Source organism: Crocuta crocuta, unplaced genomic scaffold (genome assembly GCF_008692635.1).
Source record: "Crocuta crocuta isolate KB4526 unplaced genomic scaffold, BGI_CrCroc_1.0 scaffold115, whole genome shotgun sequence".
Taxonomy (NCBI): Eukaryota; Metazoa; Chordata; class Mammalia; order Carnivora; family Hyaenidae; genus Crocuta; species Crocuta crocuta.
This window is the reverse complement of record NW_027530575.1, coordinates 7,149,257-7,170,382: the sequence shown is the minus strand read 5'-3', so window position 1 is coordinate 7,170,382 and position 21,126 is coordinate 7,149,257. Positions and strand designations below refer to the sequence as shown.

The 21,126-nt window shown below is 59.0% G+C and overlaps 1 protein-coding gene across 1 annotated transcript in view; it reads right to left on the bottom strand.

The window, feature by feature from the left end:
• The window catches only part of DOCK6 (dedicator of cytokinesis 6), a 37,727-nt gene that overhangs the window by 1,034 nt on the left and 15,567 nt on the right, over positions 1-21,126 (bottom strand). Inside the window, 30 exon segments of the mRNA XM_077767968.1 lie at positions 17-123; positions 207-350; positions 746-982; positions 1,215-1,304; positions 1,402-1,527; positions 2,715-2,729; positions 2,823-2,954; positions 4,486-4,629; positions 4,719-4,911; positions 5,968-6,080; positions 6,082-6,237; positions 6,396-6,548; positions 6,839-6,973; positions 7,106-7,202; positions 7,302-7,386; positions 7,673-7,799; positions 8,135-8,317; positions 8,469-8,629; positions 10,620-10,789; positions 10,878-11,017; positions 11,372-11,542; positions 11,629-11,742; positions 14,908-15,048; positions 15,660-15,752; positions 17,673-17,777; positions 18,288-18,451; positions 19,168-19,329; positions 19,599-19,830; positions 20,235-20,321; positions 20,982-21,083. Of these exon segments, the coding sequence (XP_077624094.1) occupies positions 17-123; positions 207-350; positions 746-982; positions 1,215-1,304; positions 1,402-1,527; positions 2,715-2,729; positions 2,823-2,954; positions 4,486-4,629; positions 4,719-4,911; positions 5,968-6,080; positions 6,082-6,237; positions 6,396-6,548; positions 6,839-6,973; positions 7,106-7,202; positions 7,302-7,386; positions 7,673-7,799; positions 8,135-8,317; positions 8,469-8,629; positions 10,620-10,789; positions 10,878-11,017; positions 11,372-11,542; positions 11,629-11,742; positions 14,908-15,048; positions 15,660-15,752; positions 17,673-17,777; positions 18,288-18,451; positions 19,168-19,329; positions 19,599-19,830; positions 20,235-20,321; positions 20,982-21,083 (4,079 nt within the window).

The window sequence follows — 21,126 nt, the reverse complement described above, 5'->3', positions numbered from 1 at the left end:
GGGGGGGCAGGCCTACTTCTTGCAGAAGTCTTTGAAACAGAGCCGCAACTTGTTATGATGCCGAAACAGTTTGGGGTCTTCCGGGATCTCTGCCAAAAACACCTGGGCCACCTCCAGGGGACCCTGCAGGGGGGGCAGGGCTCGTGAGGGTGTCTGCACGGCCCCTGGGGCGCCTCAGGCAGCCTGCAGGCCCCACTGGCCAGTACCTGGTTCACAGTGGGCCCCACAGAGCCCTGCAGCACCATCTGCAGCATCTTGGCGTCGGGCGGGTCCTGCTCGGTGGCGAAGGCCAGCTCCCGTGTCTTCTTCTGCATGTCCTCGATGGCCACCTCCACGGGTGTCAGCACTGTCTGTGGGGAAGCGGATTGGCAGGCGCTGGCTGGGGCCTGAAGATGTCGTGCCCCAAGCTCGCCCAGGGCAGCCTGGACCCCTGCTGGTGGCGGGGGGGAAGGGGCGTTCCGAGAGGCTGTGTAAGGAACAGCGTGTGGGGTCTTCTGCAGGCCTGCATGTGACAGGGTGGGGGTTCTGCTCTCAGCTGCCTGTGTCTGGCCCTGGGGACTCTGGTGTGGTGGTGGTCTGGCCTCAGGCTGCCTGGGGCTGGAAGTAGAGGTCGGAGTCTGAAGACTGGTGTTCCGCCGTGTCCTCTCACCTCTTAGGGTCCTCTCACCGCCTGGGCCTGGGGGTCCCCCGGGCTTCCCTTGACCTTGGATCTCCGCATCTCCCTTCCCCCTGGGGACCCACCCACCTCCTCCCGGTGGCACACGCGGATTCGGGTCTTGATGTAGGGGAAGGCGTGGTCTGTGCTGAGCACCGTCTTGCGCTTGTGCTGCTCTGGAAGGTCGCCGTGCGCGCGCCCGTCAGGCGTGAAGGGCGTGCAGAACAGGAAGGTGCGCAGCCCGTAGTTGCGGTCGAAGTAGGTCACGCGGTCCTTGAGCTCGTAGGTGTCGAAGTGCGGCTCCACGTAAGTGATCTGGATGTAAGCCTGGGGCGCGGGGCTCCGGAATGAGGCTCCCAGAGCCCCAGTACACGCCCTGGGGGCTTGCCTTCCTCCTTGCAGGGCCCAGCCCTGGGATCTCCCAAGGAAAAGGATTTGGGGTCCCCAAGGGAGAGCAGCTCTGAAGCCTGCCAGAGAAATAGGGTTTGAGGGTCCCCGGGAAATAGTACTTTGAGTCTCCCTGAACATGGGAGACCCTAGGATGGTCAGGAGCCCTCACCTTCTGTGGGTCAAGCTTGGTCTTGTCCACGGGGTTCGAATCTTTGACAATCTCGACCACGTCCTCCCCAAACCTCTCCGTGTAGAACTCCTGGGGACACGGGGCTGACTCAGGGCCACAGAGGGGCAGCCCCCACTCCGCCCCAGGGCAGCCCCGTGCCCATCTACCCCCTACCGCTGGGACGTGCCTCCAGCCGGTGTGAAATCTCAGCCAGCTTCGTGATGGATGGCTCCTTATACACAAACTCCTGCTCATCCAGGTCGCCGAATCGCGCCCCATAGAAACCCACGCGGAAGTAGGTCCCGAACACACGCTGCATCTGTAAGAAGGGGAGCTGTGGCCCGGGAGTCCCCTCTGGAGGTTCCCTTGCCCCACGTGCAGAAGAGGTGGGCATGGGCATGGGGACCCCAAGAACATGACGTCACAGGCACAGTTGGGGGGGGAATCCTGGGGCATGGTCCCAGATGACCACCAGCAGCCCACACCCTCACTCTTTCCCCCCAGCCTTTATCTCCTGCCTCCCCCAAATCTTTATTCTCATGTGACACAAGCCCCTAGTTTCTGATTATCCCTCTCGCCCAAGCATTTCTTCCGAGTCTGGATCTCAATATGAAATTAGGATTAGGGCTCTGTTGCTAGGGCTCTGTTGAGCACAGCTGTGTCCTCAATGCCTACAGGGCTGGGTATACAGCAGGTGCTCAATAAATGCTTGAGTGGCTAAGGGAATGCATAGCTCTCTGGGACAGAGGCTCTGGCTTCCTTGTTCCAGGGCGCCCTCCCACCAGATATACTACCCTCCACCAGAAAGAAAGGGGGTAACTCCGTGTTCACTCACCAAGGCCGATCCGAGCAGGGTGGGGTGGGCACAGGGTAATGGTAGCGAAGGGAGAGACAAAGTCATGGGAGAGGTCAGAGGCAAGAGGCCCCAAGCTCCAGGGTCCCAGTTTATGCTGCCCCATGAGTACCATTCTTTGGGCAGACACCAGAGATCTGGGGAGGGAAGGGACATGCCCGGCCCCCACCCAGCCCTCCCATCTTGGCTCTGGGATCCTGCCTTCTTTGGCCAGAAAATTCTCCCCAAACTAAGAGATGCCTAAAAATAGACCCAAGTGGGGGAGAGGCGGGAGAAGGGGAGCACTAAATGGCAACGGGGAGCAGAGATCCTGGGGAAGGCTGGGGAGACAGACAGAGACCTGGAGAGACTGAGAGAAGAGCGTTGATCGAGACAGGAAGAGACAGAGAGACAGGGAAAGGGACCAAGAGACAGAGACAAAGAGAAATATAGAGACAGACAAGGAGGGAGTCAGAGGCCCCCCCTTAACAGGCAGTGACCAAGCTGGCCCTGCCCGAGGGAGGGGTGTCTCTGGNCATCGCCCAACCTAGCACCAGTCCCTGCGGCCAGGCGGCCATGTTCCTCCAGCGCCCCCTGGTGGTCCCTGACCACTGCTGACCAGCCTGTATGGGGGGCCCCAGAGGCAGGCGGCCCCTGGGCTGACTCACCTCCCAGCCAGAGCTCTGTGGGGGGAGAGAAGGGTCAGAGTTAGCTGAGCTGCGGTGGGGGTGGGAGCTGGGGCCAAGGGCAGGGTCTGGGAGGGCTTCCTGACCCACCTGGTGCATGATCTTGGTGAAGGCCTCCTGCAGTTTGCCATGCACAGCAGCCAGCTTCTTGTAGTCTCGGTGGGCTTCCAGGATGGGGATGAGGGTCTTGTAGACCTCGTTTACTGCCTCATAGAGCCCGCCCTAGGGGGTGGGGACACATCAGGATTCCCAGCACCCTCCCTGGTTTTCTTTCCTGCCCGGAAAAGCCCCCCCTCTGTGCTACTGCCCATCCTCCAGGGCTCCATCTTTGATCACCTCCTCCTGGAAGGCCACCCTGACCACCCCACCCCAGGTGGGACACCAGTCTTTCCACCTGGCCCCTACAGACCCCTCCCTGTGCACTCTGCCATGCTTACTATGAGTGCTGTGTGCATCTGCACTTTACCCATGTTCCTTCATCGGTGGGAGGAGCCGTTTTTTTGTTTTGTTTTTTTTTTAATTCCTCAAAGAGAAAACTAAAACTCAGAGACATGGCTCCCCAGGGCCAGGACCTGAACACCAGCCCTTCTGGCCTGGTACCCAAGACCTTCACACCCAACTACCTCTTGACACGTGGTCATGGCCACTCCTGAGTGCCCCTCCCCCAGAGCCTGGGCCAGCAAGAAGCTAGCAGGCACCCTGCGATGTTTCCTGCCCTGCCCAACTGCGAGAGGTCTGATTTATTCCTGGGGAGGCTTTTGTTTGAGCCTTTCACAAAATGATGAAAGCCCCACAGGGGGTCTGGCAGCACCGGAAAAAAAAAAATCTCACCGGAAAACCTAACTCTGAATCTGAGCTGGGCTCCAGACCTAATCACCGGTTCCCAGAAACGTGGGGGACAGGGGAACAGGTAAACATCGCCACTGGGACACGGCCGGCCCTGTAGAGGCCAGAAAACCCCCTGGAACAGGAGCGCCTGTGCAGTTCAGTGGGTTAAGCGTCGGACATTCTCTCAGGGCAAGATCTCATGGTCCGTGGGTTCGAGCCCTACATCGGGCTCTGTGCTGATAGCTCAGAGCCTGGAGCCTGCTTCAGATTCTGTGTCTCCGTCTCTTTGTCTCTCTCTGCCCCTCCCTTGTTTGCAATCTCTCTCTCAAAAATAAGTAAACATTAGGGGCGCCTGGGTGGCTCAGTTGGTTGGGCATCTGACTTCGGCTCAGGTCATGATCTCACAGTTTGTGGGTTCGAGCCCCACGTCGGGCACTGTGCTGACAGCTCAGAGCCTGGAGCCTGTTTCAGATTCTGTGTCTCCCTCTGACCCTCCCCTGCTCATGCTGTCTCTCTCTCTCTCTCTCAGAAATAAATAAAACATTAAAAATTAAAAAAAAAAGTAAACATTAAAAAAAGAATTTGAAAAATACTCCATCAAAAACAAAGAACAAAACAAAAAAACTAGAGGCAAAGAGATGAAACGAGAGTAAATGCTGGGTGGTTGCTGGATTTGAGTGCTGGGTACGGGCACAATGGTCCAATTGTCTTTTGCGTGTGCTTGAAATTTTCTATAATAACACACATAACAGCAGCTGAATGTACTGAAGGCTCAGGACGCCCAGGCCTCATGTTAAGGGTCTTACAGGAAGAGTGGCAGGTAACACGAGCTTGTGAAGCGCCCGGTTGTCCCCTCTGCCCAGAGAGGGACCGGGCAGCAGCTTCGCCCTGAGTGTCCAGCAGCGGGGTCCCCCGCGGGCCTCACCATGGTGAAGTAGGCCGCCGCCTGCTCCAGCAGCCCGACCAGCCCCAGCTCCGTGAAGTGCTTCCCGGAACAGAAGCCCTCCTCGTCAGGCGACAGGATGTCGTCGGAGATGGCCGACTCCTCCAGCACGTTGGACGAGATGTTCTGCGGTGGAGGCGGCGTCAGGCCCCGGCGCCGCCCGACGGTGCCACCGCCCCCCCTCCATCCCGCCACCTGTCCCCCGGGCAGCGCACCTGGAACGAGACGCAGCCCACGGGCAAGTAGCGGCTGTCCTCCAGGAGGGCCAGGTACTCGGCCACCAGGGCGGCCGCGTGCACCATGCACTGGGCGGCCTCCGCGTGGTTGCCCAGCTCCGCGTGCTTCCCCGCCATGTTCTGCAACCACGTGAGGCGCAGGTCGGGGGAGCCCTGGTAGCCGCGGGCGATCCTAGCATGCAGGGGGGAGGCAGGGTAAGGAGATGGGGCGGGACTCGGCTTCTCCCCGCTGCCTGCCCCTCGCTTGTCCGCCCCCGCTTTGCTTGTTACCCCAGCCATCTGCACCTCTCACCAGCCAAGCTCCTCGGCCGGACCCTCGTGAATGTGGGGCCTCCTCACCTACCGACCTGCTCATCTCTTTTCTCATGCGTCCTTCTTGAATCCCACTGACCAGACCATGTCCTCACCTGGGATCTGAAGCCACGCCCCCTGCTCCCCCATTCCCCTTACTTGTGCCCCATGTCATAGCCCTCCTGTGCGCCCCCCACCTTCCCGGTCTCCATCCCGTTTCCCGTCTCCCACTCCCCAATTTTTTTTTTAATTAAAAAAAATTTTTTTAATGTTTATTTTCGAGAGAGAGACAGAGAGCGAGCGGGGGAGGAGCAGAGAGAGAGGGAGACGCAGAATCTGAAGCAGGCTCCAGGCTCCAAGCTCTCAGCACAGAGCCCAACGCAGGGCCTGAACCCAGGGACTGTGAGATCATGACCCGAGCCAAAGTCAAATGCTTAATGGACTAAGCCACCCAGGTGGCTTATTTATTCATTTTTGAGAGACAGAGACATAGTGCAAGCGGGGGAGGGGCAGAGAGCGAAGACAAAGAATCCAAAGCAGGCTCCAGGCTCTGAGCTGTCAGCACAGAGCCCGACGTGGGGCTTAAACCCACAAACCGCGATATCATGACCTGAGCCGCAGTTGGACACAACCGACTGAGCCGCCCAGGCGCCCCACCCACTCCCCAATTTCTAACCAAACCCCTCCCCTCCCCGCCAAATCACTGGTTCCCTGACCAGTCATCACCGGCTGCCCCCTTACTGTCTCTCCCAACTGCCACCTCACTTCTCCTCATTCTCATCTGTCGCCGTCCAGTGCGTGTTCACCTGGCACCCTTTGTGGCATTCACGTACCTGCCCTCGCCTTACCTGCCCGCTCACCTGTCCCTGTTACCACCTTCTCTCCATCAGCTGTCTGTGCCTGAGAGTGGCCGGAGGCCCCGCCCGGCCCGCCTCACCTGTACATGAGATCAATGAGCATCTCCGGGTCCTCCTGATGCTCTTTCATCTTCACCGTGTCCGTCAGGATCATGTGCAGGTTGAACATCAGGTCCTGGACCTGCAGCCGGGGAGGGGCNGAAGGGGCTCTCCCGCAGCCCCACGTCCTCCTCAGCGTAGGTGAGGATGGTCTTGAGCGACCGTCTCAGGTGCTCTTCACTGAAACTCTGCGTCGTCCCCACCAGGGACGACAGCGACATGGTCACCTGCATCTTCACGCGGGCAAAGTTCTGCGGGGAGCCGGGGAGGGGGGATGGGGGGGAAGAGCACAGCCGTGAGGCCTCGGACCCGCACCCCCAAGGCCCGCGTGACCTGACCACGTCACCCGTCTCCCCTCCTGCTCTGCGTCTACTGTGCTGACAACCCCCTGGCCGCCGCTCCCACTCACGTTGCCGATCTCGAAGTTCTGGCGCATGAGGAGGTAGAGCGAGGCGCTGGCGTGCGTGCGGATGGTGCTGACGCGGCTGCCGCAGTGCCGCAGGAGCCTCAGGCAGAGATCGGCGCACAGCTCCGTGTCCTCTTCAAACAGCAGCTCTGGGAACTGTCCCCCCCGCCCCAGGCAAGACAGACACTGGTTGGCCCCTCCCCGTCGTGGCACGGAAAGTCCCAGGGGCATCCGTGGCCAAGCACAGTGGGCTCTGGAATCAGACCTGGGGCGAAGCCCTTGCTGTGTGGCCCCGGGTGAGTGACTTCGCCACTCTGATCCTCAGTTCCGTCATCTGTAAGCTATGGCTAAGGAGCGTCTGTCTCACGGGGCTGCTGAGCGCATAGTAGGCGCTCAACGGGCGGCGGCTAGGACTCTGATGACCGTGACCGTCGAACGGGGCTTACCTTGGACACCAGGGCTCGCTGTGTGGCCAGGCCATGCTGCAAGAAGAGGGCGCTCTGGGCACTGCCCAGACTGTACAGCACCACCTTGAGCACTGCGCCTAAGATGCTCTCCCGGGCCTCTGACAGCATGACCGTCTGAGGGGTCAGAAAGGCGGCCGTTAGGGACTGAGCAGCTTGCGGCGTCGGGGAAAGAGGGCTTCTAGAGCCAGAGATCACGAGGCAGGGTGATGGGGTCAGAGGTCAGGGAGAGGCTGGCTCAAGCCCCACCTGCACGACGATCTCCAGTGTGTCCAGGACCACCAGGCTGGCCTCGGTCGCCAGGTTCCCGTCCACCAAGGCCTCGTGTTCCATTTCTTCCTTGGTCCTGGAGGGGACGGGACGGGGGTGCGCACTGAGCTCCAGGGACACCAGTTTCCCCGGAAGCCGGTGTGACCCCAGCAGACTACTTCCTGCCCACACCCACTTGTCCACACGGTCCGAGGTCTGTCTCCAGTGTGTAACGCTCTTCCGCCAGCGGACGTTCTCCTGGGTCCCAAAGGGGCTCCTCTCTGTGCACGTTCGCAGACGTGCGGAAACACAAAGACACGTGACCGTGAGGAGCCGCGCTTGGGCATTAAGTTACACACGTGGGATAAGCCGTGACGCACATGCGTGTGAAGGGAACAGTCAGCCGTGAAGGACACGTGAGGGCAGACAGGGAACACAGACCCCCGTGGGCCCGGGGATGGCGCACGCGCGTGTTTCTGGGAAAAATGAGCCCCCTTCCTGGCGTCCCTCAGACAAAGGCTGGGAGCAGCTGGTGGGGACGTGCACCCGGGTTCGCTTCCCTCTCACCACGACTCCGTCGGACCATCTCCTGTCGGGCTCCGATGGTGCCCAAGATGGCTTCCTCCAGACGAGCCTTCATGTCCAGTGACTTCTTGAATGTGAGGCTGTTGATGCGCTCAAAGGCCTTTTTCCCCTGTGGGGACAGAGGATGGATTCAAAGGCTGACTCTGCCCTTTTCTGTGGGACCGGGGCTGCTTGGTCCCACTCAGTGGGTCCTTTCTGACCTCCAGGATCCTGTGCTTGGAGACACAGTTCCCCCCTTTCCTGAAAGTTTTTGGCACCTTCCAAAGTCTATTCACAAAGGCAATTCCCCTCTTTCTCTTTGGCTCAGCCCAGAAACAGTCCACCCCTTTATCCTCAAATCCGCAGGAAGCTGTGCATGACAGTCCACCCCTTTGCTCCCGCCTGCAACATCCCACTCAGCCTGCCTCGTAGAGCCCGGCCCCAGCCCCACCCTCACTCCCATACCTTGTACTCAAAGGCAGCCAGGCAAAGGTATAGCAAGTCCAAGAAACGACCCAGCTGAGGGAGGGCAAGGTCAGCAGCCCAGCGCTGCAGGAGGGCCGGCTCAGCATTCTTCAGGACCCACAGGACACATACCAGTAAGGTCCGACTGGACTCGGCAGAGAGGGGACAACCCGAGCGAGAAGCCTGGGGCCAAGCAGGGGAGAGGGTGTTCAGAAGGGACGGAGCTGATTTTCATTTCCTCCAAATTAAGATGAAGACCGTCCCGTCAGTATATCATTACATAACTTCTGTGACCACGTTGGATTGTGTCTCTGGGGACCAGCGCCATACTCACTGCCACTGGGCCCTGGGAGATGCTAGCCCGGGAGCCAGGGGCCAGGGGGCCACCCGCGATGGCCATGGCCACTGAGGGGTTGATGGTGCCTCCGATGTCCCCTTCCCCATCCGTGTCTGAGTCAAGCATCGAGGCCAGTCTTGACCGTTGACCTGGGCCCTCTGGGGGGAGGGGCAGGAGGACAGAAGAAAGAGCCCTTGATAAGTACTCTCTCTGTCTCATAGTCTACCTCAAAGTTCACCTCCTCAGGGAAGCCATCCTGATACCCTGCCCCCAGACCAGGCTGAGGTCTCCCATCATCTATTCTCAGAGCTCACTTTTTGTGCTTGTACAACTGTTTAGTAAGATCCACAGAGGCCTGAACCCCCTCTGCTCTGGCTGCTCCTATATGCTTAACACGTAGAATATGGCCTGGCCCACAGACATAACAAACAAGGATGTTCACTACAAGGATGGTGACAATGATGGCAACAATGGCAGTAAGAAGAAGAATTAATAATAATAAATGCCGCCACTGTTATTACAGAATCAGTTGGCACTTAGAGTCCCTTATGTGCCAGATGCTATCGTGAAGTACTTTGAAAACATTAGCTCTTGGGGCGCTTGGTGGCTCAGTCAGTTAAGCGTCCGACTTCAGCTCAGGTCGTGATCTTGCGGCCCATGAGTTTGAGCCCTGCATCAGGCTCTGTGCTGACAGCTCAGAGCCTGGAGCCTGCTTCAGATTCTGTGCCTCCCTTTCTCTCTGCCCCTCCCCTGCTCATGCTTGCGCTGTCTCTCAAAAATAAATGTTAAAAAAAAAAATTAGCTTTTAATCTTCAAAACAACCCTACAGCATAAATACTCTTATCATCCCCACTTTATGGATGAGGAAACAGGCACAGAGAGATTATGTCACCTGCCTGGGGTCACACAGCAGGTAAATTAGGTCTTAACCTAAATAGTCTGGTTCCAAACTCTATGATCTTCAGAGAGTAGCCCTCATATCCCCCTCAAAAAAAGTTTTATCAGACAGGAGCTGCCGATAAATACAGAACTGGTCTCACCCAGGAGAGTCTTAGAACATCAACTGAGCTTAACTAAAACTCCAGGCCAGCTTAATCTAGCTTGGTTCCCGACCAGATGGAGGTGATCAGCCCATTACCCCATCTGTGTAAGAGAGGGAGAGAGGAGCCCCTCACTGGGAAAAGATGACTGCCTCAATCACGATGCTTCGTTCCATACAATGCCCATAACACAATAGCAAATTACAAGACAAAGGAAGAGGCTGGGAAATATGATTGATAAGAAAGAAAACGACAACAGAAGGAGGCCCACAAACTCCCAAATGTTAGCAAATGAAGACTTTAAACCATAAAGAGGCAGAAAAGACAGACAAACGTGGCTACAAAGCTGAGAAACTTCAATAGAGAATTGAATTTAAAAAAAAATCGAATGGACATTTTACAGCCGAAAATGATAACATCTGAAAACTCAGAAGACTGGACGCAGCCAGAGGAGAGATCAGCAGTGAACCCGAATACAAGAGAGCAGAAAAGTTTGCCAACTGCAAACAGATTGGAAAACAGAACAGAGCACAGTGGACACATGTGATGCGATCAAAAGGTCGAACGTACGTGTAATTGGAGTCCCAGAAGGAGAGAGGCGAGAAAAGGAGGCAGGAAAAAAAAATTCAAGAGATAAAGACTGAGAATTTCCCCCAAATGGGAAGGGGGATCAACCCAGAAATCCCAAGTCTGTGCTTCTAACTGTAACGGTCCTCCAGTGAACGTGGAATACAAGTGAATGAATGAACACAGGGCTCCAACCACCCCCTCGTCCCGAGGTTCCCCACCTTCCTCTCCTCGTATTCTCTTTCTAGAATATCATGGTAGACTACTCCCATTTACAGTGGGGTGACTGTCCCAGTATGCTGCTCCCCAAAGCTTCACATACCCCTAGGAAGTGTCTGATGCCACCACTGTCCCCATTTAACAGGCTCAGAGAGGCTGATGGCTTTCCTGGGGCCCCACAACAGCACCCTTCAACCCTGTCTCCTGACCCCTCCACCCGTGCGTTTATCCCTAACCCTGCGCCCCCGCCTTTCCTGACCTGAGCTCGTGTGATCATCCAGCCCCAGGGTCGGGTAACCCCGTCCTGCCCCGGCCCACTGACCAGCAAAATCATGCAGCCGTGGCAGCGTGTCCCGTGCCAGTGACAGCAGCGGTAGGTACAGCTCGGCCACACGGGCCTTCACGGTAGCCTCAGTGTAGCGGGGATCAGCGTCATGGCCACAGAGCAGGCTGTGGACGGCGCTGATGGCCTTCTTGTGCAACAGGGATGCCCTGTTGGCGAGGGAGGAGCTCAGGATGGAGTGGGCGTGGCCCCTGGACCCTTCCACCAGCCCTGGGGCCAGAGGGGGCCCGTGCTCACCCCTCGGCCTCAGGGTCCAGGGCCAGTGCCAGCTCCGTCAGCAGGAGTCCAGCCAGAAAGTGCTGCTGCCGGAATGGCCCACTCAGCTCGAACATGCTGGTCACCTTGGGGTCGGGGGCCTGGCTGGAGAAGGTGGAGCTCTGCAGAGGGAAGGAAGAGGAGAAAGCGGGGACGGCAGGAAGGAGGCCAGGGATCAAGGGTCAGAGGTGAGCGCCTGGAGTTACCCACATGTGAGGTGACTTGCAGTCGGAGGGCTGGGGAACACCACACGGAACCCCGGCTGGGAATTAGGATTCAGGGGTGAGAAAGGAGAGGCTGGTCCTCTGGGGGGAATCGCCGAGAATGAGGGGTCGGAGGTGAAGGGTCGGAGGCAAGGGGTCAGACTCCCTGGGCAGCGGCCCACTGTGAAGCGGACGTCGGAGGGACCCACAGGGGATGGGTTCAGGCAAGGGGTCACAGGTCAAGGGGAGGAGCCAGAAGAGAGGTCAGCGCACCTGGGAGGTAGTGGAGGATACGGAGGGCGAGGGTGAGGCTGGGGGCGACAAGGGGCAGCAGGGCAGGTTGAGGGTCACGTAGTGCTCATGGCTGCACAGGATGCGGGTGAAGTCCATGCGCAGGGTCAGCAGCAACGCTGGGTTGGGGGCCGACTGCAGTCGCGTGGCCACCTGCGGGGAGAGGGTGGGGAGTGACCTTTCCATTGCTCTGCCCACCCCCCCCCCCCCGTGCTGTCCCCACTGGGCCCACCCCCTACCTGCTTGTAGTGGGCTCGGACTAGGCTGAAGACGAACCCGCGGTCCACCAGGGACAGCAGATCGCTGAGGAAGAAGGCCAGGCTGGCGTTGAGGCGCTCGGCCAGCTCCGCGTCCTAGGGGCATAGGGTGTGTCAGCCCGCGCCCACTGTCCCACTGAGCCCCAGGCTCCGCACTGGGCCTGGCTCTCGCTGAGGCCACCAGGGACCTCCAGGACCCGTCTCACTGCCCCACAGCCTTGGGGCTTCTTGGCACGTTTCTGGGCTCCAGATACGCCCGGGCTCCTGGTTGTCCTTCTCTGGCTGTCCCTTCCCTCCATGCCCCACGGTTATGTGTCTACACGCCTCGGGGCTCTGTTCAGAGCACTGTTTTCAGAACGCCTGGGTGGCTCCGTTGGTTAAGCGTCTGACTCTTGATGTCAGCTCAGGTCATGATCTCAGTTTGTGAGTTCAACCCCCCACGTCGATTCTCTCTACCCCCTTCTCTCCCTCAAAAGTAAATAAACTTTAAAAAATAAGATAGAAAAGGGGCACCTAGGTGGCTCAGTCAGCTAAACTTCTGACTTCAGCTCAGGTCACAATCTCAAAGTCTGTGGGTTCGAGCCCCGCGTCGGGCTCTGTGCTGATGGCTCAGAGCCTGGATCCTGCTTCAGATTCTGTGTCTCCTCCTCTCTCTGCCCCTCCCTGGCTCATGCCCTGTCTCTCAAAAATGAATAAATGTTAAAAAAAATAATAAACTATATAAAATAAAGTCATCTTAAAGAAAGAGGGGCGCCTGGGTGGCTCCGTCAGTTAAGCGGCCGACTCTCGATCTCCGTTCAGGTCATGATCTCACAGTTGTCATGGGTTTGAGCCACACATCACAGGGTGAAGCCTGCGTGGGATCCCATCTCCCTCTCTCTGCCCCTCCACACCCCCCACTCTCAAAAATATATAAATGTTAAAAAAATTTTTTTGTTTTAAAGAACGCTGTTATTTTTCCTTTCATTTGATTTCAATGACACCATATCGATGCCAGAAACCGGCTGCTCCGTCCCCCCACATCCTCTCCCGTCTCAGAGTATTGGAGTCCTCCAGAGTTCAAGGCTGGGTGAAGACTACATTTCCCAGCCTCCCTTGTAGCTGGGAATGACCATGTGACCACATCCTGGCCAAAGGGGTTTGGGAAGCAGTTCTGCTCCTCCTGTTCCCACTCCCAGTCACGCCTCATGTGGCAGGCGCAGCGCTGAAACACAACGGCCAGCCACGCCCACCCTGCGCAACCCCCTGCAAGCCACCCCTGCTCAGAAATCAGCTTTGGTCACATGGAAACTGCTCGTGATGACGTCTGGGCAAATTAACTTCTGCTCCAACTGGTACACTCCCAGCAATCACAAGCATCCAGGGAGCATCTACTACGTGCCAAGTCCTGTGACCCAGACAGACATGGTCCTTGCTGGTTGTCTGACTCACAGTCTTGGGGGGGGAGGGGCGGCAGGTAGACAATAAAGAAAAAACTTGGAGATACTCCCGTGTGTTTTCAAGGAAATGTAACGGGGTGCTGTTTTGAGAGAAAGCCCCAAAGACCAGAAAAAGCCAAGAGGAGAAAGGCATCCTGAGCCCAGGGCATAGTAAGTGCAAAGGCCCTGTGGCAGGATGTGTGCCTGGCAGATGTGAGGCACAGCCAAGAAAGCTACTATAGATTTGAGGCCTGGCTGATGCTTGTTCTGCCCTCACGTGCTCATGGGCCACTCCATGGCTTCACAAGGTAGCCTCAGTGGCCCTCAGTTCCCTGAAACCCAGAGAAACAAAACACGAAACCTGCCTTATCTCTGAGTCCACAGGTGGGCAGAAACTGTATCTTCCTTGTCTGCTGAGCCTGACACAGTCAGTGCTTGAGAAAACGTCAAGGGAAGCCATGAAGCCACTGGGGCCCATCGCAGATGCCTCACCAGCAGCTGTGACAATGCTGCGTCTCGGGGTACTTCTTCCTGCAGCCCTTTCCGAGGGATGTTTCCTCACAACCTGGGTCAGCCCCTGGGAGCATCAGCCCCTGGGGAGGCTCCAGTGGAACAAAGTCGAGAACTTTGAGACCAGCCCAGAGGTCGCGGGAGATTGCACAAGGGCTGGCTTGGGTTCGGCCAGCATTTCAAAAATCTGGAAAGTTCCTTTTCAAATCCAGAAGTCCCATCTCTCCTCAAAAATCAGGCGTCCTGGCCACAGCTAATGGGTACGTGCCCTCTAGTCCACCATAAGCCTCACTCTCCCCAGGTGGTGAGGGCGTGGGCTCTGGAGATGGCGGCTTGGGTTCAAATCCCCATTCTGCCCTTTCTCAGTTGTGTGTTATCGGGTCGTGACCCAGTCATTCTCTGCCTCAGTTTCCCCATCAGTAAAATGGAGAGATAGCGATAATACTTCTTGGGGGTGGCTGGGAGAATTTCATATGATCCATCTAACGTGTTTAAGATACATGGTAAGCACTGGGGCGCCTGGGGGGCTCAGTCGGTTAAGCATCTGACTTGGGCTCAAGTCACGATCTCACGGTTCTTTGGTTCGAGCCCCATGTCGGGCTCTGTGCTGACAGCTCGGAGCCTGGAGCCTGCTTCAGATGCTGTGTCTCTCTCTCTCTCTCTCTGCTCCTCCCTCTCTCACGCTGTCTCTCTCTCTCTCTCTCTCAAAAATAAACACTAAAAAAATTTTTAATAAAAGATACACAGTAAACAATAAATGCCCAATATTACTACTATTATCATTGTTATTATTGCCCGCCTAACTCCTGTGAACACTGGAATTAGTGATCCAGGACCTGGACGATCATCAAGGTCTGAGAACACCAATGTCCATTTATTGAGCACTTACCGTATCCCAGCCCTATGGTAAGGGCTAACGGATCTGTTCTATCGTCTCCCCACCCTCATCAATTCCCCATTCCCAGCGCTGTTCACTCTACTCCAGCCACACTTACCTCCTAACTGCTCCTCTAACAGCCCAGGCATGGTCCGGCCTCAGGGCCCTTGCACTTGCCGTTTCTACCGCCTGGAAGGCCCCTTTCCCCTGACATGGCATAGAGCGCTCCTTCCCCTCCTTCAAGTCTCCTCGAAATGTCAGCTCCATGACCACATGGATTTGAGTGTGTTTTGTGCACTGCTGTGTCTCTAGCACCCAGCACGGGGCTGTACAGTTAGTGTGCACAAATAGATGCTGAGTAAACAGACTGATCTGGCAAACGGGTTCATGGTTCCCCGCCCGGCCAGCTCGGTGTCCTCTCTCAGACCCCTCCCACTGAGGCCCTTTCCATCATACCTTGTACACCCGGGTGATGACTTCCAGGCCCACAGAGCCCACGAGGGCTGCGATGTCGTCCAGGAAGCGCCCAGGGAAGCGCAGCTTCCGGGGCACGTCCAGCCGCTGGCCCAGAAGCAGGTGCAGCGCCGTGCTTTTCACCTTGGGGCAGCGCGAGAGTGAGCGGGGGCTTGAGGGACTGGAGGCGGGGGGCTCACTAGAAGGGGGTAGGGCTCGGGGGACTGTGAGTGGTGTGCTTTCGCAGCAAGGCAGGGGGGGTAGAGGTGGGCGTAAGGGGTCCTGGGCGGGGCTTGAGCCGCAGTGGGCGGGGCTTGAGTGGGTCCCAGGCAGGGTTGGGGAGGCTGAGGGAGCAGGGAGGGGCTGAAGCGGGTCTCCTGGGGTGAAGCATGTGGGTGGGCCAGAAGGTAAGACCTGGGGAGTGGGGCTTGAGGGAGCCCACCTGGGTGGGGCTGGATGGCCCCCCAGGCGCCTTCGGAAGAGTTTGGGGGCAGAGTCTCAATTCTGATCACAAGCAGGGGTCTCTCAGTGCTCTACAGTCTCACAGGGAAGGTGGGGGGGGGTCTTCTCTCTGCCCAAGGGGCTTCAGGGGGCCTCTCTCCAGNATGGCTTGGGGTTAGCGAAGCCAGAGACTGTGCGGGAGGGCAGGGAGCAGAAGGCGTGAGCACAGGCCGGTTCCCGGGGCCTTCTAGACCCTGCTGGGCTTCGGGGCAGACAGGAGCCCTGGGGCCAGCGCTGTCCCCCCCCCCCACTACCTTCTGCACAGTGGGTCTCGGCTGGCCGGCTGGTGGGGCCAAGGAGGAGCCCTCGAGGTAGAAAGAAGTTCGGCTAGAGCTGCAGTCGATGGCCTAGGATGGGATGGGGTGAAGAGGATGGGATGGCCAGGGGGCGAGTGACGGGGGACGGTGGGCGGGATGGACGGGGACAGCGAGTCCGTGTGGACGGGCCGAGGGGGCGCACAGATGGGAGGGCGGAGGTAATACCGATGATGGTGGGTGATGGACGGGAAGAGACGCATAATGAAGACAGAGAAGGGCGCGCCCAGCAGGGATGAAGGCGGCGGAGGAATGGGGTGTGGGTGCACACGGGGAAGAGGGAGGGTGCGGTCATTGGAGGGCGGGTGAGGATGGGAGGGAATCGGGGAGGTGGGGGTGGATAGAGAAGGGCACCGCGGTGCAGGAGAGGGTGTAGACGGGGGAGTGGAGTATAGACATGGGGTCAAAGCGAGGACAGAGGAGGCGGAAGAGGAAAAGAGACAGGACAGAGATGAGAGAAGGTGCTGGCTGGTGCAGCGAGAGCAGCCGAGAGCCCTGGCTTCCAGGCCTGGCCCTGTTCGAGCCTTGCATGCAGCCTTGCGTGGCCTCAGTGCCCCCATCTGTGAAACGGGGATGGGGACCCATGCTCCACTGTCCCCTCCTCCTTTGCTGGTCAGGAGGGGAGGCTGCTGGCAATGAGATGGAGCCGGCCTCACCCCTGGAGCCTGCACAGGCCTCGGCGCTCGAGCGACCCCCCCACTCCCACAGTCCCAGCAAGGCCCTGGCTCCTCAGAACACACGAAATGGGCCACCCCCTGCTAAGGCCAGCCTCAGTGTCACCTCCTGCCTGGAGGGCGCACCCTCCTACCACCTGTCCCCTCCTAGATGGTCTCCAAGGCCCAGGTGACGCCCCAGAGAACTGAGGGCACTGGGGGAGGCCCTGTTAAAGATGCTGGGGGGTCTGGCAGGGCCCATGAACCCAGATTTCCAGCAGTCCCAGGAGACGACTGTCCACAAGGTCCCCTGCTGACAGCAGCCCCCCGCCTGCTTTCAGTGCAGGTTGCCTGGGTGATGGGCACGGAGCTGGAACCAGGTCTGGGGTCAAGTGTGCAGGAAGCTGTCCCTGTGTGGCCCCCTCTCAGTGCCCAGGGGGCTCTGGTGGATTGGTCCCAACGTCTGCATGTGCCTCTTCCTCCACCGGGAACACCCCCCCTTCACTGACTGGCTCTGTCTCACCCTTCAGGTCCCGGCAAAAATGTCACCTCCCTGGAGAGGTCCCCCCCTCACCCCCAACCATAAAGTGGAAGCCGGTGGCTCTGTTTCTGTTCGTTTCTTTTTACATTTTCACCCCTGACTTAGAGACTCATGTTTGTGTTCAATCGATGTCTGTCTCCAAGGCCCAGGGGCCAGGCTGGCCCAGGAAGATCCTGCCTGTGCTGCCCCAACTATTCCCAGGCTCAAAACCACTGAGCTCAACACACTCCCTGGGGTCTTTACCACATGTGCGTCTGCAAACTCAGAGCCTCAGGGACAGAGCAGGCCCGTACTGAGGACCCAGGTCTGCCTGGAGGCACAGCCCCTCCCCACACCAGATCCCAGGGAGGGGACAGGATGGGAGAGCCCAGAGGGTCAGCCCCAGCCCTCTGGCATCATCCAGGCTGCCACACCAAGGGGACAGTGGAGCCTCCTGAACAGAGTGGATTAAGGGCAGAAACAGGCCATGCAAGGCAGTGAGGTTATAGTGGCTTGATTTGCATATCATTTGCATGCTATCTGCATACCACCCTTTCCCTTCTGTCTCTGCCCGAGGCTGTAGTCGGTATGGCAGCAAACGTCTGGTTCAGATAACCTTGACGCCCACAACACTGACTCTACAGCCCCTAAGCAAAGGCAGGAGGGGTCTGCCGCCTCTTTTGGGCAGCCCCCCTGGGTTAGTGGGCCACAGCCAGGAAGGTGGGAGGAGCTCATGCTGAGATGGGGTCACACACGTGCAGGGGAAGATGGGGAGGGCACCTGTCTGGGGTCGGCCCCGCAATAAGGGGGTGCCCGTCGCAGCACAGCCTTGCTGCCTCCTGGAGCATAAGCAGAATTCACCCAGGAGTGTGAGCGGTCGATACCCTGGAGATACATGGGTAGGTGGTGGAATCGACGGGCAGAAGGTCGAGAGAGCAGCATGAAACACCAAGCGCGAACACTGCCCCGGACCATACACGCAACCCCGGAAGATGTGTGTGCACGTCCGTGTGTGGGGGCCACGCGCATACACTCCCTGTGCACATACGTGCGTGCAGTGTGCATATATGCACTCCCCGTGCCCATGCGTGCGTGGGGTACGTGAGTATACGCGCTCGCATATACACACACGCGGGGTTCGCGCACATACGCACCTGCTCCCCTAAGCACACGCTGCTTTTCTCAGCCAGGCCAACCTCCAGCCGCCCAGCCTCGGGTCACCCTCAGGTCACCCTCGGGGCCCAGGGCAAAGCCTGAGTCACAGCTCCAGACTCAAGTGTTCGTCCAGGCTGTGGCCTGGTGTTTTCCATCCTCTGTCAAAACTGAGACCCCTCGCCCGCCCACCTTGCAGCCGTGGCCTCTGAGGCTAGAGATCCCGGGGTGCCCGCACCCTACCTTGCTGGCCAGGATGCGGGAGACCTCGTCGTCCACAGAGCCAGGGGCCACAGCCAGGTCGGGGTTGCTGCTGCTGATGCTCTTAGAGCGAGCCAGGTAGAGGCTCGCGGGGCGGCCAGGGCCACGGGCCAGCGTGGCGGGCTGTACCGCCATGGGAGGGGCCCCTGAGGATGGAGGGAATGTGGTCAGCCCCCTGCCCCTGATGCCCGGAGGACCCTGTGCCCCTCCCCAATCAGCTTGTCCTCGGTGGCATCGCTTTCTTTCTCTGAGCCTCTAGGATCCTCCCCTGTAAAACGGGGATGAGAATGGCTGCTGCCTCGTAGTGATTTAAAGGAGACTGAAAAACCCTGAGAACAGCGCCTGCGCGTAGTAAGTGCCCAGAGGGGCTCGTGGTTATTGCTAATTACTTCACAAACAGAAAAGAACCCAACTTTACTGAGTGCTGTGCTGGGCACACTGTATGGATCACTGTATCATTCAATACTACCGGCAGCCCCATGATGGGGTTACCCTTATTATCTTTGTTTTACAAATAGAAAACAGCCCTGGAGAAGTGAAGTCACTTGCCCAAGATCACAGGGTTTATAGGAGGCAGAGCTGGGATTCAAACGCGGGCAGCCTATCTGAGTCTCGGCTTTGAGCAACTGAAGGTGCTTGTTGACTGGCTGAATGACCCACCACTGGTCAAGGAACAGAGACCACGACCCCGGAGGTATGGGGAAGAGTGAACAAAAACTCTCGTCTTTTGCAAGTTGCCCAAACCTGCCAAGGCCTGCACAGCCCCTGGGCCTTTGCACATGCTGTTCCCTCTGGGACTGGGATGCTCTCCTCCTGGATGTCTCCTGCCCCCACCCCCCCAGGGCCTCCCACCAGCACTCACCACTTGGGAGGCTGGGCTCAGTGCCCGGCAGGCGGAAGGCATAGTGGACATAGGCGGCCAGCAGCGGGCAGTGGCCGCGGGCATCCTGGGCAGCCTCTAGGCTCCGGTGCACAAGGCTGACCACGTGGGCCATTGCTTCGAAGGCCCCACGCCCTAGGTTCACTGCCGGGCAGAGCACAGGTCAAGTTCCAGAGCCCTGGGCCTCCCGCCTCCCAGAAGGAACCTCTCACCTCCCACCTTTCCAAGGGGTTGTGAGGCCACCAAAGGGTCACAGCGGACCTGCTCTGAGCCCGGTGGGTTGGGAGCCATTTTTCAGAGAGGAACACTGAGGCCAGAAAGGAAAGTGAGCTATAGGGGGTCACCCAGTACCAGGGGACCAAGGGGCCCTTTTCCAGATGGGGAAACTGAGGTCTGAGGCTGCGGCCGCTCACCGATCTGGCCGCCGATGATCGGAGGCCGCACAACCAGACGCACGAGCTTGTCCAGCACGTGGTGGGAGAAGGCAACAAGCGGCTCGGGGCTGGCGAGGCGCAGCGCGGCGAGGCTGGCCCGCAGCTCCTGCTCCACCGTCCCCTCGCTCAGCACCGTGTCCTTGAGGCGGAACGGGAAGGCCCCCTCCTCCAGGACATGCACCAGCGTGAAGAACTTGTCCAGGTGAGGGTCCTGGGGGTGGGAGGGCCCGGGATGAGCAGGGAGGGGCCGGGGCTCCATGCTGAGGAAGAGCCTGGGGGTGGCGGGGGTGGGGGCGCTCCTCGGGCCGGAAACCAAGGCTGGGGATCAATGGACTGACTATGAAGGAGGAAAGGGATGAGCACTGGCTCGAGGGAGGAGAGAAGAAGGGTGATGGCAGAAGCAGGACAGGACAAACGTGGGGAAGAGAGACCCCGTGAAGGGCCAAGGCCCCAGCTGGGATGGTCACCAGCATGGCTGAGTCAGCAGCTTCCCGGGGAGCCTGGCCTAGTTGACCGAAGTCACGTCCATCCGTGGCCCGGGGCCAGGCCTCCCTGGTCAGCGGCAGCTGTTGCTCAACCCCAGGGCCGGGCTCCTGGGTCCCCCCCAACCCCTACCTGGGGGTGCACAGAGGACACAGCAGTGAGCTCCACGCTGAACACGCCCTTGTGACCGTCCACCCAGCGCATGCCCGGCAGCGCCACCTGCAGGAGGAACGCGCCAGGTGGGGACCGGCCCGCCCTCCCGCTCTGAGCGCACTGAGCAGCCTTTGCAACACTGTGGCTGGAGCACTGCCCCACCTGGGGGAGCGGCTGGGACCCCTGCCCAGCCCAGGGGGGTGCAGGTGGGAGGGGGCACTGTAGGGCTTCCCTGGGGAGGCTGCAAGCCCAGGACACTAACGGAGGAACAGAGAAAGGAGGCCCGGGGGGAATGTTATCGAAGGGAATGAATCGGGAAAAGGGCACTCGAGAGGACTTAAGGCCCCCAGAGCATTAATGACGGCTCAAGGGTACGTGGGAAGGTGACAGCATTAATGGGGTGATGGGCCCTGGGAGCACTACTGGGGCGATCGTGGCCAAGAGGGGACGCAGGATTGCTAAAGGGGAACCGGGCCAGAAAGGCAATGGGGAACAGTGAGCGCAAAGGCCAGGGGGTGGGGGGCGGTGAGAGGCAAGTGGGGGACACAGAGGGACTCGTGGAGCAGTAATGGGGGTGACGAGGGGCCCTGGAGGTTGTAACAGAGGACAACAAGTGTCCCCAGGGGCCTGATGGGAAGGAAGGCAGGGCACGAGACGGGAGGGGAGCCCAGGAGTGTCATCGGGGGACAAGGCTCGGGGCGGTGGGGCAGGGACCAGGGCACGTACGTCTGGAGTGAGCACGGAGTAGCTGGGCGGGAGCTGGTCCACGGACACGGGGAGGCAGAAGGGGCCGGTCCTCAGGCGGCCGTGCTGCAGCAGCGGGATCCACTGGGGGGAGGCCGGGGGTCAGCTCAGAGGCCGCCTGGGGGCG